An 18,602-nucleotide genomic window follows, 5' to 3' on the forward strand; every position below is an offset into this window, starting at 1 on the left:
AGGGGGGAGTGCCCCCGCCCCCCCAGCCCGGGTTCTTGCCTGATGGGACGGCCAAACTGTTTCGTGTTCCCTTCACACCGCTTCTGTCCTTCCTCGTTGATGGAAAGAACCTAGAAGGCAGAGAAGGGGCTGGCAAACGTTCTCTTGGCTGCTCCGGCCACGGGCAACCCCGGGGTGGGGGCTCCTGGGAGCGGGGACCCCGACTCACGTGCCGCAGCAGCACCTCCTCCCCCACGGCCTTCATCAAGCCCTTGGTGTCCATGTGGCCCAGACGCAGGATGTACAGTGGGCGGCCATCTTTGAGGTGGGGGGAGGGAGGAGGGGATGAACGGAAGACAGAATTACATAATGCTTAGGATTCATTATGCTATATGTGCATGGTCAGTCGCTCATAACACACTATATATATTATGAAAGTCACTCAGTCGTGTTCGACTCTTTACTACCCCATGGACTGTAGCCCCCTAGGCTCCTCTGTCCATGGAATTCTCCAGGACATAAAAATGGAGTGGGTAGCCACTCCCTTCTCCATGGGATCTTCCCAAGCCAGGGACCGAACCCAGATCTCCTGCATTGCAGGCGGATTCTTTACTGTCCTTCTATGCCACCAGGGAAGCCCATATATAACATACTATATATATTGTATATATATATATTAATACTTTATACATATTATATACATATAATCAGTTCTTATTATTTGCAGTAGTTAATTTCTATAAAGTCACCTCGAATACTGAATCAAGAAACACAGAACCACTTCTAAGCCAGAGGAGACAGGAGGTTAAGTTCCTGCCAGCGTCTGGCCATGACATTTTTGTCAGCCGACCAATATTAACTTTGTTTTTGCGTGTGTTTCTATTTGAGGACATCTTGTTTAATTTATGTTGTTGATTCATTAGTAACTCGTGCCTGAAATCAGATCAGATCAGATCAGTCGCTCAGTCTTGTCCAATTCTTTGCGACCCCATGAATCGCAGCACGCCAGGCCTCCCTGTCCATCACCAACTCCCGGAGTTCACCCAGACTCACGTCCATCAAGTCAGTGATGCCATCCAGCCATCTCATCCTCTGTCGTCCCCTTCTCCTCCTGCCCCCAATCCCTCCCAGCATCACAGTCTTTTCCAATGAGTCAACTCTTCACATGAGGTGGCCAAAGTACTGGAGTTTCAGCTTCAGCATCATTCCTTCCAAAGAAATCCCAGGGCTGATCTCCTTCAGAATGGGCTGGCTGGATCTCCTTGCAGTCCAAGGGACTCTCAAGAGTCTTCTCCAACACCACAGTTCAAAAGCATCAATTCTTCGGTGCTCAGCCTTCTTCACAGTCCAACTCTCACATCCATACATGACCACAGGAAAAACCATAGCCTTGACTAGACGGACCTTTGTTGGCAAAGTAATGTCTCTGCTTTTGAATATGCTATCTAGGTTGGTCATAACTTTCCTTCCAAGGAGTAAGCGTCTTTTAATTTCATGGCTGCGGTCACCATCTGTAGTGATGTTGGAGCCCAGAAAAATAAAGTCTGACACTGTGTCCACTGTTTCCCCATCTATTTCCCATGAAGTGGTGGGACCGGATGCCATGATCTTCGTTTTCTGAATGTTGAGCTTTAAGCCAACTTTTTCACTCTCCACTTTCACTTTCATCAAGAGGCTTTTGAGTTCCTCTTCACTTTCTGCCATAAGGGTGGTGTCATCTGCATATCTGAGGTTATTGATATTTCTCCCGGCAATCTTGATTCCAGCTTGTATTTCTTCCAGTCCAGCGTTTCTCATGATGTACTCTGCATATAAGTTAAATAAACAGGGTGACAATATACAGCCTTGACGAACTCCTTTTCCTATTTGGAAAGTTGTTGTTCCATGTCCAGTTCTAACTATTGCTTCCTGACCTGCATATAGGTTTCTCAAGAGGCCGGTCGGGTGGTCTGGTATTCCCATCTCTTGAAGAATTTTCCACAGTTTATTGTGATCCACACAGTCAAAGGCCTTGGCATAGTCAATAAAGCAGAAATAGATGCTTTTCTGGAACTCTCTTGCTTTTTCCATGATCCAGCGGATGTTGGCAATTTGATCTCTGGTTCCTCTGCCTTTTCTAAATCCAGCTTGAACATCTGGAAGTTCACGGTTCACGAATTGCTGAAGCCTGGCTTGGAGAATTTTGAGCATTACTTTACTAGCGTGTGAGATGAGTGCAATTGTGCGGTAGTTTGAGCATTCTTTGGCATTGCCTTTCTTTGGGATTGGAATGAAAAGTGACCTTTTCCAGTCCTGTGGCCACTGCTGAGTTTTCCAAATTTGCTGGCATATTGAGTGCAGCAGTTTCACAGCATCATCTTTCAGGATTTGGAATAGCTCAACTGAAAGGAGCTTATCAAACATGAATTTTCTCCATAAGGCACATCACAGCCTTCTTGCACTTAGGAGCATACCACTTTCCCATGACTCAAAATCAACACACACATAAAGCACAAAATGCAAAAACACACAAAAAAATAATGGCACTAAATAGACTGCAGAAAGGAGACTCATTTATAGTAGGAGCTGAAGCAGGGAGACAGGAGGACACTCTTTGGCCTCAGGTGGGAAGGGACGCACACTTTTGGTCACTCCGTCCGTGAAGGACAGTGAAAGCGCCTTGAGCATTGATCTGTGGGCTAAAAGTAAATTTTAATGAGCAGGCAAATTCACAAATACAGAATCCATGAAGAACAAAGATCGACTATATATTGAAAGCAAATGTGCCAACCGGTTTTTCGGGAGACTCGAGCACTTGCCCTGATCAATACATATGAATTTTTAACATTTTAATTTTGAACAAGGACATTGAATAGTGTAACAGCTGCTGGCTTCAATGGCACTTTCACTTTGAAAAACCCAGAGATGATATTTGTAGTGGGTTGCCCCCAAATTCATGTCCATCCACAACCTCAGGATGTGTCCTTGTGTGGAAATAGGTTCTTTGCTGACATGATTAGTTAACGATCTCAAGATGAAGCCATGCTGGATCAGCTTGGGCCCAGGAGAGAGAACAGAGAGATACTGAGTGGGGGGATGTTGTGTGCAGACAGAGGCAGAGACCTGGGGGGAGGGGAATGTGGCCCCAAGCCAAGGAACACCTGGAGCCACCAGAAGCCAGAAGAGACAGGAAGGATCCTTCCCTAGAGCTTTCAGAGGGACCACACACCTTGCTTTTAGACTTCTAGCCCCAGAACTATGAGAGGATGGATTTCGGTTGCTTTCAGCCACCCAGCTTGAGGTCCTTTGGTATGGCAGCCCCAGGACACTAACGCAGTATTCTGCAGACAATAAGCAACGATGGGCTGCCCCTGCCCCTGGGAGAACCGTCTCACCTCAAGCCCATATGTCTACCCCAGCTCCGCCTTCACATCGGCTGTCATCTCAAGGCATCTCCAGATGCCCAGAAGAACCAAAAGGAAAAATAACAAGCTGCTAAAAGAGCGGCATTCAAAGCACATTGAGTGGTGAGCCCAGCATGCCCTCCCCGTCATGCAGGTACCTATGTCCTGGTAGTGCCAGCCTCCGGCATAGAACTCCTCCAGGAGGGCGGGGGGTTGCCAGGTCTCTAGGAGGAGGTCCACCTGGTGCTGCTTCCGCCAGCTCAAGGACTGGCACAGCATCTCGCGGGCCCGGTCCAGGTGGAAGTCTCGAGCCCGGAGGAAGCGAAGGATGTGCTCATCTTTGGGGATCTGAGGGAAGAAGGAGGAGAAAGCCCTTAGCAAGGTATTCCTTAAACTGCGATTGTCACTTGTAATTTGGTTGTGTGTGTGTGCGTGTGTGTGTGTGTGTGTACGCAAGCACATGTGCACTAATGTTGTGCCCATTTTACAGATGAGGAAACAGCAGACAGGTTATATCCCAGCACAACACTAAAGTAATTCCCTTGTCGGCCTGCCTAGTAGGGGGAGGGGAGGAAGGGCAAGCAACTCATGATGAAGCTGGAAGCTCTTATTCAACAGAGCTGAAGGTCAGGATCTACATGGTGGACCATGATGTTGGAGGCTTAGAGTCTAAAGGCAAAGTTCATGTGCAGTCAAAAATCAACCCTCCCAAGTCACTAAATCTCTTGGTGGGGGGGGCTTCCCTGGTGGCTCAGTGGTGAAGAATTCACCTACCAGTGCAGGAGACATGGGTTCCATCCCCAGCCCGGGGAGATCTCACGTGGCACAGAGCAACTGAGCCAGTGTGCCACAACTACTGAGCCTGTGTTCCAGAGCCCGGGAGCCGCAACTACTGAGCCCATGAGCCGAAACTACTGAAGTCCGCGTGCCCTAGAGCCCGTGCTCCGCAGCAAGAGTAGCCAGCACAATGAGAGGCCCGCGCGCTGAAGCTAGAGAGTAGCCCCTGCTCGCCTCAACTAGAGAAAAGCCCACGCAGCAACAAAGACCCAGCACAGCCAAAAATAAACAAAATTTTAAAACAAATGCTTAAGACAGTAAATTTTAAAAATATACATCTTAGAAAAGAACAGTATTCATGAGTTTGTAAATGTAGGGCTACAGAGCAGTGGCTGGGCTCCCCAGGGGACACTGGCAAGGTCTGGAGCCACTTTTCATTTTCACAACCGGGAGAGAAGAGCCCCTGTCCTCTCGTGGGTGGGGGCCAGGAATGCTGCTTGACACCCTGTGTACACAGGACGGCCCCCCATAAAGAGCTGCCCAGCCTCAAATGTCAACTGTGCCGAGGCTGGCAAACTCTGCTGTCAGTGCCACGTACACAACGCACGAGACGGCATGTAATAAAAAGAAGGTGAGAGAGAAGTGTCCAGCATTGCTAATCACCCAGCCTTGCGTACCTGGCCCATCACCCCGTGCCCGAGGCTGAGGGGCTGCAGCCCCGGCCCCCACCCACCTTGCCTTTGTGGGTCTCCTGCAGCCAGCGTCTCAGCTGGACCAGGCAGCTCTCCTGCATGGGCGTGAGATGGCCCAGGCACCTCTCAATGTAGTCCGCGTCCAGCTTGTCCCCTGGAGGAGAAGAGGGGCTTCAGAACAAGCAGGAGATACTGCACTGTCTACCCTTTCTGGAGCCCTCGCCTCACTGGCCGATTTCGAATCTGAAATGTAGCTCCACATATAGGGCAGTCCTTTCACCAAAGAGCTGCTGGTCTTCAGATCTTCTAGAGTTTGCAACCCATTTGCAAGGCGATCTGAAAACTCAGGCCGGGGCATGCCTGGATCTCACCGTGGTGAGTGAGATGCCCCTTTGACTCTCGGAAATCAAGATTATTCCTCCCTCTGGGAATGTCAGTTGGTGCTGCCACTATGGAAAACAGTGTGGAGGTTCCTCAGGAGACTCAACGTAAACTCACCATATGATCCAGCAACCCCGCTCCTGGGCATACACACAGACAGAACTCTAATGCAAGAAGATACGTGCACCCCAGCGTCCACTGCAGCACTATTCACAACAGCCAAGACATGGAAACAAACCTAAATGTCCATCGACAAGATGAATGGATAAAGAAGATGGAGTACATATATACAATGGAGTATTACTCAGCTGTAAAAAGAACAAAATAATACCATTTACAGCAACAGGGATGCAACTACAGGATATCATACGAAGTGAAATAAGTCAGAAAGAGAAAGACAAGGGCTTCCCCAGTGGCTCAGTGGTAAAGAATCACTTGCCATGCAGGAGCTGCAGGAGACGAGGGTTCGATCCCTGTGTCAGGGGTATCCCCTGGGGGAGGATTATGGTAACCCACTCTAGTTAAAAAAAAAAGACAAATAAAATATGGTATCACTTATATGTGGAATCTAAAACATGGTACAAATTAACCTATCTACAAAACAGAGACATAGAGAACAGACTTATGGTTGCCAAGGAGGAGAGAGGAAGGAAGAGGGATGGACTGGAAATGAGGGGTTAACATGTGAACTATAATATTTATTTTTGTATTTATTTTATTTAGGCCATATCATGTAGGATATTGGGCCTCCCTGGTAGCTCAGCTGGTAAAGAATCTGCCTGCAATGCAGGAGACCTGGGTTCGTCCCCAGGGTTGGGAAGATCCCCTGGAGAAGGGAACGGCTACACCACTTCAGTATTCTTGTCTGGAGAATTCCACAGACAGAGAAGCCCGGCAGGCTACAGTCCATGGGGTTGCAAAGAGTCAGACACAACTGAGCAACTTTCACCTTCATGTGGGATCTTAGTTCCCCGAACAGGGATGGAACCCATGTCCCCTGCACAGGAAGGCAGATTCTTAACCACTGGACCACCAGGGAAGTCCCACTGTTATCTGCTCTTAACTGCTGGGGTGGCAGATGCTGGCATGGTGAGGCATATGGGCGTCTTAGACCCTCAGCACTTGGTGGAGATGGTCCACAAAGAGCCGGCTTCATGGGCACAGCCCTTTCTCCACGTGTGGAGGGCGCAATCAGAAAACAAACGGAATGACTGCACACCCAGCAACAGGACCCAGCATTTCCCCCAGAACAAAAAGAGCTCAGGGCTGGTGCTCATGACAACCGCGCCAGTAGGCACCTGGGTAAATGGACGCTGCGAGGGGAACCACCCAGACTCTGCAACCCCTCAGAGTGGTCAGAAGTGGAGATGCTGCTGATGGGGAGAGGGCAAGGAGGGGATGAGGGCAGAAACACGAGGGAGGCAGGAGACGCCAGCTTCCTTCCGGCCTCCAGGAAGATGTAAGGCCCTTTCTCCTGAGCACAAAAGCTCAGTGATAGACAGCATGGAAGGGGCAGGACCCTGCCTCCCACCAGCCATCCTGAGAACCAGCTCTGCTGGTGGACAGCACAGGCAGAGAAGGAAGGGGAGGCCTGGTGCAAAAGGGGGAGCACATGGGGCATGACCTGCAGAGTGTACACAGGAAGGGGCAGAAGAAGTGCAGGTATTGTATAAATTTTTTTAATATTTTAAAAGCACACATACAGCAGCAGCCAGCTAGGGCACACAGCTGGTGCAGAATAAATACTGGTTGAATGAACACATTTTGTTGTCCCTAAACACAGCTCCCCAGATGTATTTTTGGTTACATGGTATATCTCTGCCATCAGGCAAGCCCTTACACTTTAATGGCCCCAAAGAGAAAACAATCATTGTGAGCATTAGTGCATATGGTTAAAACTGGATTCATGGGGCATGTGCAATTTTGTGTCCCAGGTATTTTCCTTTAAGGCAATGGCACCCCACTCCAGTACTCCTGCCTGGAAAATCCCATGGATGGAGGAGCCTGGAAGGCTGCAATCCATGGGGTCACTGAGGGTCAGACATGACTGAGTGATTTCATTTTCACTTTTCATTTTCATGCACTGGAGAAGGAAATGGCAACCCACTCCAGTGTTCTTGCCTAGAGAATCCCAGGGACGGGGGACCCTGGTGGGCTGCCGTCTGGGGGGGTCACACAGAGTCGGACACGACTGAAGTGACTTAGCAGCAGCAGCAGCATTTTCCTTTAACAAATTATTGTGAACATTTTCCAGATGAATAAAAGTCAGAAATATGACCAAGGACTAATTGCCTTAACATGCAAAGAATTCTCACAAAGCAATAAGAAATTGATGAGAAAATAGGAAAATGGATATAGGACCCAAAAAAATAAAGGAATTCACACACAAAAATAAAATAAGAAAGGAAAGAAAAAACAGTCACCAAACATGAAAAAATAAAACTTGACCTCACTCATAAAGAAGAACTGGTCACTAATTCACCAGTGGTCAGCCCTCGCCTTTCAGAAGTTTAAAATATTTACTAACAGTCTTGGGGTAGCAGAAGTGAAGTCAGGAATAGATACAGCTACTCATTTTTGGTGCAAACATTGATTAGTACAACCTCTTGCAGGCCTAATTGGTAAATCTACAAAAATTTTAGTTGCCTGTAACATTTGACTCAGAAAATCAACTTTTTAAAATTATATGCTATATACATGCTCATGCAAATATTTTTTTAAACCTTAAGCACAAAGAGGTACCACATTATTTGTATTTAAAAAGAGAATGGAGGGACTTCCCTGGCAGTTCAGTTACGACTCCATGCTTGGGGCTTCCCTGGTAGCTCAGAGGTTCAAAGAATCAATGGAAATAAAAGCAAAAATAAACAAGTGGAATCTAATTAAACTTAAGAGCTTTTGCACAATGAACGAAACTATAAGCAAGGTGAAAAGACAGCCTTCAGAATAGGAGAAAATAATAGCAAATGAAGCAACTGACAAAGAATTAATCTCAAAAATATACAAGCAGTTCCTGCAGCTCAATTCCAGAAAAGTAAATGACCCAATCAAAAAAATGGGCCAAAGAACTAAACAGACATTTCTCCAAAGAAGACATACAGATGGCTAACAAACACATGAAAAGATGCTCAACACCACTCATTATCAGAGAAATGCAAATCAAAACCGCAATGAGGTACCATCTCACGCCAGTCAGAATGGCTGCTATCAAAAAGTTTGCAAGCAATAAATGCTGGAGAGGGTGTGGAGAAAAGGGAACCCTCTTACACTGTTGGTGGGAATGCAAACTAGTACAGTCACTATAGAGAACAGCATGGAGATTCCTTAAAAAACTGGAAATAAAACTGCCATATGACCCAGCAATCCCACTTCTGGGCATACACACCGAGGAAACCAGAATTGAAAGAGACATGTGTACCCCAATGTTCATCTCAGCACTGTTTATAATAGCCAGGACATGGAAGCAACCTAGATGTCCATCAGCAGATGAATGGATAAGAAAGCTGTGGTACATATACACAATGGAATATTACTCAACTATTAAAAAGAATACATTTGAATCAGTTCTAATGAAGTGGATGAAACTGGAGCCTATTATACAGAGTGAAGTCAGTCAGAAAGAAAAACACCAATACAGTATACTAACGCATATATATGGAATTTAGAAAGATGGTAACGATGACCCTATATGCGAGACAGCAAAAGAGACACAGATGCAAATAAAAACAAAATTTTAAAATAAAAAGGAATGGAAACAATCTACATGCCCATCAATACAAGACTAGCTAAATAAACTAATTAAAATAATAAACAATGTTTATTAATAAATTATGGTGCAACCACGCCACAAAATACTGCAAAGTACCAAGATACATGCACTGATACAAAAAGTTCCAGCAACATTAGTAAATTTTTTTAAAAAGCAAATTATCAAATGGAATGTATATATGCTCTCATTTGATCAATGTAAGTTCCATGTGTGTATGAGTATAAAAAGTGTGTGTGTGTGTGTGTGTGTGTGTATTATGTATGTATATGTGCCTAGATAACTTCAGGAAAACTTTCCACAGAGAGGAAAGGAGTCTTACTTCCTACTTCACATCTGAGCAGTTTGAATTCTTCTCTACCACAATCATGCATTTCTCATTTAATTTAGAATGCTAATAAAACCTGAGGAAAGGGAGGATCAGCCCATTTCTGATGGAGAAACGAACCAGTCCTGGCTCTTGGGCTGGAGCAGAGAGAGGGTACAGCAGTTGAGGGAGGGAGGAAGCTGAGCCTGACCCAAAGAGGACCCCTGGCCACCCTCCCCACCCAGCCCCTCCCAGGAATAAGCAGGCCCACTGTGGCCCCCAGGGCAGATCTGGCCGCTGCCTGAGACCTACCATCAGTACTGACGGACTCAGGAGCCAGGTCCTGGGCACTGCTGGGCCCACAGACCTCCAGTGAGTCGGGCTCCCTCTGCCCAGCCTGGGAGGGGGCGTCTTCTTCTCGCGCGAGGGCAGGCGTCCACCGGGGAATGTGAGAGGTGCCCTGGGAGATGAGCTCATTCAGGTAATGCTCAATCACCTCCTTTCCCTGGAAGCCAGAGACATATAGGTACTGTGGAGGCTGGCCTGGGAGTCACCCATCATGGGAGTCACCCGTCACTGGCTCCCACACCAGCCCCCGACACGTGGCTACAGAGCAGTTGAAATCAGCAGGTCCAAGTGGAGAAGTGCTGGGTGCGCTAAATACACACTGATTTCCAAGACTTAGACCCAAACAAAGAAAGTGAAATAGCCCACAAGTAAGTTCTATATTTGTATATTTTATATTTTAAAGTATATGTTAAATATTATATATTTATAAATATATTTTTAAATATTATAAAATATTGTATATTTTATATTTTTATTTGGCTACCTGATGCTAAGAGCCAACTCATTGGAAAAGACCTGATACTGAGATAGATTGAGGGCAGGAGGAGAAGGGGGTGGCAGAGGATGTGATGGTTAGATAGCATCACTGACTCATGAATATGAGCAAACTCCAGGAGATAGTGGAAGACAGAGAAGCCTGGTGTATTGTAGTCCATGGGGTTACAATGAGTTGGACATGACTTAGCGATTGAACAAGTTTTATATTAAAAACATGGATAGAAACATAACTTAATTAAAATGAAGTTCACCTGTTTCACCTCTAACAAGCCTCTACTCAGTGATGGTCTGAGATCTTTAAACCAAGCACTGCACAAAGTCCCCATCCTGGACCAGATGCTTTCTGTGCATCATCTCACATGATATGACTTGATTAGAATACCCATTCTACAGATGAGGAGACTGAGGTTGAGGAAGGTTAAGGGTCTCAGGGTTGCAGATCAGAGTCTGCAGGCTCCAAGGGCTGTGCACCTTCCTCCCCATACCAAAGGAACCCGCCTCTTACCCTCTTGACGTTCGCCGTGTACTGCCTCATGGCGATCTTCTCCAAGGCACTTTCAAAGCCAAAGAAGGACCGGATGTCGAGTGAGGCAGACTGCTCAAAGCACGTCCAGTCTTCATTCTCAGGGTGGACCTGAAAAGCCAGGCAGGGGTGGCAACAGTCTCAGTGTGGGGGACGACGTGCCCTTTTGGGGGGCTCTCTTGGTGACCTGGACCCGGGCAGAGCACACAGTGGGCAGCATGTCACAGCAGTACCAGGGGGCTCTGTCCAGAGAACAACGCAAGGTCTAAACCTTAGAGAAGACGGCCTTCTCAGGAGGGACCAAAGAAAGTGAGTCCAAAGTTCCGGTCCCTTAAAAAGTATACATACACAATGATGGATTTCCCTGGTGGTCCAGTGGTTGGGAATCCGCCTGCCAATGCAGGGGACACAGGTTCGATCCCTGGTCCAGGAGGATTTTACTCACCATTGGGCAATGAAGCCTGTGCACCACAACTACTGAGCCCATGGACCCTAGAGCTTATGCTCTGCAACTAGAGCTTATGCTCTCCAACCCCTGCTAGCCGCAACTAGAGAAAACTCACGTGCAGTGACAAAGACCCAGCACAATCAAAAATAAAATAAATGTTTAACAAAGTATACATATGTGATATATTTAAATTCATATTTAATATATCATAAATTATGCATAAATACTATATTTTAAAATGTAATTGTTGTGAAAGTGTTAGTCACTCAGACAGGCCAACTCTGTGACCCCATGGACTGTCCATGGAATTCTCCAAGAATACTGGAACGGGTAAGCCATTCCCTTCTCCAGGGGATCTTTCCCACCCAGGGATGGAACCTGGGTCTCCCGCATTGCAGGCGGATTCTTTACCGTCTGAGCCACCAGGGAAGCCCCAATATATGTATTTATTTCAGCTGTGTCTGTGAACCGCAGGTGTCAGGAGCTCCTGCATCCTCTCTGATATCTCCCTGGGAGGGCCGGAGCCGCCAGGACCTCACCTCAGGGCCCAGCCCGGTGCGTGGGGGATCCAATCCCTGCAGCCAGCCCCTGGCTCACCCTGTAGCTGCAGTTCTCCTTGACCACCACGCGGCTGGCGAAGGTCTCGTTGTGCGCTTCAATGAAGAGCGTCCTCTCCTTCCAATTCAAGACGTTTCTTTGCACGAAGACCACGTGCTCCACACCTGCGATCTGCAGGAAAGAGACAGCAGGGGTGTGCAGGCTAGACGTGAGGTGGGGGCTCGGGGCGCGAGTCCCGAGGACTGTCACCCCCGGACCCGGGAAACCCCAGGGTCCCGCCCTGACCACCAGCCCAGTCCGGATCCCTGGATCTCTGAATTCGGGGATCCCCGGACTTGTGGACCTTTGGTCCCCTGCCCGACGCCAGCCCACCCGCCGGAGCCCGGAGCCCTGACTCCAACCCCTTTCCCCCACCTCCGGGACCCTGGAACTCCCTGTTGGCCCTACTTCTCTGGACAATACCCAGTCTCAGCCCAGCCGCCCGGCCCTCCTCTCCCCTGGACCCGGGAGGCCCCCAGTCGAGAACCCGCTCCAAGCACCGACACACGCGTGTCCCCACGCCTGAACCCCGCCCCCAGGTCCCCGCCCGCCACGCCCCACCCGGGTGCGGGGCCCTTCTCCGCGGGGTCCCCGGTTCTCCAGGGACCCCCTCCGCGCCCACCTTGCGCAGCAGCCGCGGGGCCTCCACGCGCAGCCGGCAGCTCCGCTCCACCACGTGCACCGCGCCATCGGCGCTGCGGGACTCGCGCAGGACCTCACTGCCCAGGAAGACTGGAATCTGCGGGCAGGTGGGGAAGCGCTTCTCATAGGCCTGGGGCGGAGGGGCGGGGGCCAGGTGAGTGCCAAGGGGGCCGGGGGCGGCCAGAACACCTCCTCCGTCCCCCGAAACCTGGCTGGGCCCTTGTCTCAATTCCAGGACGAGTCATACAGAGAGGAGAAGGGCATCTCCCCTGGGAAAAGAGCAGTGACCACTGACAGTATTACCGCAACTGTGGTCTTAACCTCTGTTCTGGAGCAGGGACACAAGCGTGCCTGAGCGCTGACTTGGCAAATCACATTTTGACTCTATGTGTGAAATGAAATATTTTCTGCCCTACAGCTCTATGGGGGAAACAAGCCTTTTCCAAATGCAAATATCTGAGCCCAGGTGAAACAAAGCCAGCTCTCTGGAAGACATTGGGTACTTCCTCCCTGCTGAGCAGCTGGGGAAAGGAGAGGAGACCTTCCTCCACACTGGCCATCTCTTACCGTAAACAAGGGATTAAGGAATTTGTATGTGAACAATAAAGAGAGCAGGATTGGTCCCAGATAACTAGATGCATATGAAAGAAATTATTTCAGCAAGCCCGGACTCTTCTATCTTCCTATACATAGAATATCGCTAAATTTCTCCATGTGAGAGATTTAGCTTTTCTTAAATTAAGAGTAATAGTTTAATATTCAGATTACCTGCCCCTTGCTGCAGACTTGTATATAGCCTGGCTCCTCCCCCACCTCCTGGGGGTCAGCTCTCTCCCTGTCACCTGAAATGCTATCCCTGGGACTCCAGTCCTAACATTCCCACAGATAAAACCTAACCCTCAACTTTTAGGTTGCAGGTGTTGTTTTTTTCCAGTTGACATACATTTGAGTTTTTGACCTCCGAAGTGGGCTAGTTTGGGGCATTAAAGAAGGCATGTTTTGGGGGGGCGGGACAAAAAGATGACAAAACGAACACTTGTTCACAATTTAAAAAACAAACAAGACTCAACAAAGTAGGAATAGAAGGGAACTTGCCCAACCTGATAAAGGGCACATACAAGAACCTCAGCTAACAGCACGCTCAGTGGGAAAAGACTGACACTTTCCCTGAAGATCAGTTTGAACTGTGGTGTTGGAGAAGACTCTTGAGAGTCCCTTGGACAGCAAGGAGATCCAACCAGTCCATCCTAAAGGAAATCAGTCCTGAATATTCATTGGAAGGACTGATGCTGAAGCTGAAACTCCAATACTTTGGCCACCTGATGCAGAGAACTGACTCATTTGAAAAGACCCTGATGCTGGGAAAGATTGAAGGCGGGAGGAGAAGGGGACGACAGAGGATGAGATGGTTGGATGGCATCATCGACTCAATGGACATGAGTTTGAGCAAGCTCCAGGAGTTGGTGATCGACAGAGAGGCCTGGTGTGCTGCAGTGCATGGAGTCACAAAGAGTCGGACACAACTGAGCGACTGAACTGAACTTCCCCTAAGATCAGGAACTAGGCAGGGATGCCTACTTTGGATACCCACATGTAGCCCTCTCCTGGGGGTTCTAACCAGGGCGGTTAGGCAAGTGAAAGAAATAAAGGGTCTCCAGATTGGAGAATGAGAGGCCAGTTCCCCGAAATGCCAGGGTCAGAGCCAAAGGGGGAATCAAGGGCGGGTGCGGGGGGTGGGGGCATGCCAGCATCGGTGGCTGACAGTATTCAAGCAAGGTTTGCTCCAAGAGCCTGTCACAGCCACGTGTCACGGAATCAGGATCAAAGTGAGCTCCAAAAATAGGCGTGAGCTCCAAAAATAGTGCCGGCATCTGAGGACACACACCTCCTCCCCGTCCCTAGGGGGAGGTGGCACCACCCTGCTCAGAAGGGCAGAGGTGGGGGAGGGGCAGGGAAGTAATGCTTGGAGTCACTCAAGGTCCCAAGAGGCCAGCCTAGCGCATCCTCCACCAGGGTCAGGAGGTCAGGGCTGCCTCCATGTGTAGAGGCTGGTTGCTTTATGCAAACACACCAGGGTCAGAATAATTCTCCTCGGGGAAGACTGCACAGTGGGGTTCCTGGGAGTCTGGATTCAGAGGGCTGGCAAGGGAGGCCCCCTGAGAATGATCTCCCCGCTACACATCTCAGGCCACCTTGAACTCTCTCTCAGAGGAAGGCATTTTGGACTTCCCTGGTGGTCCAGTGGTAAAGAATCTGCCTTGCAATACAGGGGACGGGGGTTCAATCCCTGGTCCGGGGCGATTCCACATGCAGTGGGGGAACTAAGCCCCATGCACCACAACTACTGAGCCCGTGCTCTAAAGCCTGTGCTCCACAACAAGAAAAGCCACGACTAGAGAGTATCCCTCACTTGCCACAACTGGAGAAAGCCCACGCACAGCAACAAAGACCCAGCGCAGCCAAAAATAAGTAAAGAATAAAATTAACCAGCAACAGAAAAGGAAGGCATTTCTCCACTGAGGAAGCTGCTGCTTTGAGTAGAACTTGGCATGGGGTCCAACACCTGGTTTGAAGCCCAGCTCCACCCCCTCCCAGAGGAGAGGCAGGTCCGTCTTTTCTCTAAGCCAGTTTCATCACCTGGAAACTGGGCACAGACCAGATTGAGTATCTCATGCAGAGCCTGGCACATAGTAGGCACCCAGGATTTTTATTCTCCAGGCAACAGGACTCAAATGGTATAGCACAGGTTTTCAAGAACTGAAAACAACTCCCCCCCAGGCCCTTCTGAGCAGGGCGGGCCAGAGGAACTGGGCTTGGCCCCACCTCTGTGATGGGCAGAGGGGTGCTGACTCTTTTTTTTTTTTTTTTTTAATTATATGGAGGGAAAGGAGTGCATGTGTCAGAACTGGTCAGGCTCAGTTTGGGTTTCTGCTTCCCTGGTGGCTCAGATGGTAAAGTATCTGCCTGCAATGCGGGAGACCCAGGTTCGATTCCTGGATCAGGAAGATCCCCTGGAGAAGGGAATGGCAACCCACTCCAGTACTCTTGCCTGGAAAATTCCACCGATGGAGAAGCCTGGTAGGTACAGTCCATGGGATCTCAAAGAGTCTGACACGACTGAGCGACTTCACTTTCTTTCACTTCTTTACCTTCTCATTGGGTGATGTTGAGCAAGTGACTTGCTCTCTCTGAGCCTCTGTCTCCTCATCTGTAAAATGGGCTGGTGGTAAGGATGCCATTAGATCGCGTCTCAGGCGCACGGTGAGCCTCAGCTCTGCTCCTCCAGTTGTGTGCTTTCTTCCATTTAATCCTCTAAATGGCATCCTCGTTTGACAAATGAGGAAACTGGAGCCCAGAGAGGCTAAGTAACTTACCCAAGGTCACACAGTGTAATATGGTAAACCTGGATTTGAATCCTCGGCTGGCCCATCCCCTACTCCCTCAGGAACCTCTTGCTTAGCAGTATGGAAACAGCCCAGGGGTTGCAAATTTGCAGATGCCCAAACAGCTCCAAGGAAAGGGACCAGGGAGAGGAACGACAGGCTGTGAGCTCAGTGCACACAGCCGGCCAAGCGTCACTGACTTCCTGTCTTAACAGACCTCTTGTTGGAAGAGCCCTGTCTGGAGCCCCCAGATAACGCAGGGGCTGATCCAAGCAGGAGACATGCCCTTAGCCACAACTCCCCTTGACTGTGAGGGGGAAGGCACTTCTGTTTCAACAGTGGTGCCACCCCGACACACTGGGGAGACCCCAGAACCTAGGGAGGGCAGGGGGCCCCGAAATAAGGAGTCTACACCAGTGCCAGTTCCCCAGAGTCTGAGGCTGTCAGCCTCAGATCCCCTGGGGTTGTGAAGGCTGGCGTTGGATACCACTGTTATGGTGACATTTATGGAGGGCTGACTGCACCACTGTGTCCTCACGACATCCTGTAGGGATGGAGACCAATATTCCCCCATTTTACAGATGAGCAAGTTGAGGCTCGAGAAGGCAGAGTGACCCGACTCTGACATCACAGGACCGGTAAGTGGAGGCGCTAGAGTGCAGGCCCCACTGACCCAGACCTCAGCCCTGAATGCCTCGTCCTGCCTCTCAGAGGATGTTGGCTATGTCACAAACATCAGTGATTTGGGAATACTGAGTCCTGCTGGATCTCTGCCTTTGGCAGTTCAAAGGGTCTTACAGGACCATCCCTGTGTGGAGATCAGTTCACACAGCTAGTTTTATCCTTGCAGAGAGCCTCAGACGCTGACCGCTGTCCCCACCAGTGAGGCCTGAGCTTCTCCCTGCCAGATGAATGCATGGGATGGCTGCCACAGGGACACAGGGCAACAGAAGCATTCGATTTCAGCTCTTCTGCCAAGTGGCTGAAGAGGGACATCACACCTGGCCACTCAGAAAGGAAGCTGGTCCAAGGCCCAGAACCCACCAGGACAGGGACAGAATCTGGGGCAGGCAGAGGCCAGTGGACACTGCCAATGAAGCTCTCCCATGGGCTGCCCATCCTGCTGAAATCTACATCAACACACTAAGCACGTGGACATGGGAGCTTGGATTCCTAGCTGGAATCCAATCCTACCCATCCATGTCTGGGCTGGGTAAACTTAGTATATATATATGACTACATCACGTCTTAGTTTCAGCAGGTGGGCTTAATTTCCCCAGGACATGCAGGATCTTAGTTCCCCAACCATGGATCAAACCAGCTTCCCCTGCATTGGAAGGCAGATTCTTAACCACTGAACCACCAGGGAAGTCCCAGGGCTGGGTAACCCCTGAGCATGGCATTTCCTGTCTCTCCCTGTGTGTTCAGTCCTTCAGTTGTGCCCGACTCTCTGTGACCCCATGGACTATGGCCCGCCAGGTCCCTCTGTCCACAGGATTCTCCAGGCAAGAGTACTGGAGTGGGTAGTCATTTCCTACTCCAGAGGATCTTCCCTACCCAGGGATCGAACCCAGGTCTCCTGCATTGCAGACAGATTGTTTACCACCTAAGCCACCAGAAAAGTCCCGTTTCTTTCTGAGGCTCATCTATTAAGGGGAGTGTCATGAAACCGCCCAGTAAGGGCTTGGTTATACCAGTTTCCTTCTTTCCTGTCTCACAGCCGCTGAAGGAAAAAGTCATCGGCCCTGAATCCCTAATGCTCGTCACAATGACTGGCACGCAGTCGACACTCAGTAGACATTACACGATGAGTGAGTGCATGATAGGGTCGCTTAGCCAGGAAGGGCATTGACTCCCAGCTTGGGTCCAAAGCTCCGCTCTGCTCCTGAGCAGCTCTGTGACCTTGAATAAGCCTTCATGCTCTCGGTCCCTTCCTTCCTTCATTTGTTACCAGGAGAATGAGAAAAGTGTTATAGCTCCCTGAGTGGACAGGGGAATAAAGGAACCGATTTGGTAAACTGTTGAGAACAGGGCCTGGCGCATAGTTCATTCTACAGAAGAATTTGTTCAATAAATTTAAATTTTAAAAAAGAGTGAGAGTCTGTAAAATACAGAGAAACTATTTCTGCTAATCACTTGACAAGCTGCTTCCTCCTCCCATCCCTCCTTCCTTCCTGCTCTTCCTCATGAAAATTCAAAGGAAGCTGTAACGCTGCTTACCCCAAACCCTCCAGAGTAGGGAAAGAAGATGCAAACCGCAGCCACGTATTCTAGCCCCATACCTCACTTTTCCTTTCCTACGCAGGCTGGACTCACGCACTGAGCACGTGACCATCGCACAAAGTCCTCAGGGGACTTCGTTGTCCACCCCCAGCTTCCCCTGCAAGCCTGGGAGACCCCAGGACCAAGGTATCAATCCTCTCTGCACCCCCCCCCTACTTTTTAAGAATTGTGATACCATACCATAAATGCACCATACTCATTTAATACTCATACCATACCATGACACTCATACCATAAAATGCTCCCTTTAAAGTGCACAGTTCAATGGATTTTATTAGAACATTCACAAAGTCATGCAAACATCACCACTGTCTAATACAGGAACGTTTCATCACCCGCAAGGGAAACCCCACACCTGGACTACCCTGGTGGTCCAGTGGATAGAAGTCTGACTGCCAGTGCACGGGACGTGGGTTTGATCCCTGGTCAGGGAAGAATTCACATGCCGTGGAGCAACCAAGCCTGTGCACCACACTACTGTGCCCATGTGCTCCAATAGCCTGTGCTCCGTAACAAGAGAAGTCACCACCAAAAGTAGCCTCCGCTCGCTGCAACTAGAGAGAGCCTGTGCACAGCAACAAAGACCCCACACCAC

At 49.3% G+C, this 18,602-nt stretch overlaps 1 protein-coding gene across 1 annotated transcript in view; it reads right to left on the reverse strand.

The window, feature by feature from the left end:
• Window positions 1-18,602, reverse strand: part of SEC14L5 (SEC14 like lipid binding 5) — a 40,702-nt gene that overhangs the window by 11,870 nt on the left and 10,230 nt on the right. The window contains exons 4-11 of the mRNA XM_006054910.4: window positions 12,322-12,471; window positions 11,700-11,831; window positions 10,637-10,765; window positions 9,598-9,790; window positions 4,873-4,985; window positions 3,521-3,710; window positions 209-297; window positions 40-110 (exon numbers count right to left, since the gene is read on the reverse strand). Coding sequence (XP_006054972.3) covers window positions 40-110; window positions 209-297; window positions 3,521-3,710; window positions 4,873-4,985; window positions 9,598-9,790; window positions 10,637-10,765; window positions 11,700-11,831; window positions 12,322-12,471 — 1,067 coding nt within the window. The remainder of the gene's footprint in view (window positions 1-39; window positions 111-208; window positions 298-3,520; window positions 3,711-4,872; window positions 4,986-9,597; window positions 9,791-10,636; window positions 10,766-11,699; window positions 11,832-12,321; window positions 12,472-18,602) is intronic.

This window comes from Bubalus bubalis, chromosome 24 (genome assembly GCF_019923935.1).
Source record: "Bubalus bubalis isolate 160015118507 breed Murrah chromosome 24, NDDB_SH_1, whole genome shotgun sequence".
Lineage (NCBI taxonomy): Eukaryota > Metazoa > Chordata > Mammalia > Artiodactyla > Bovidae > Bubalus > Bubalus bubalis.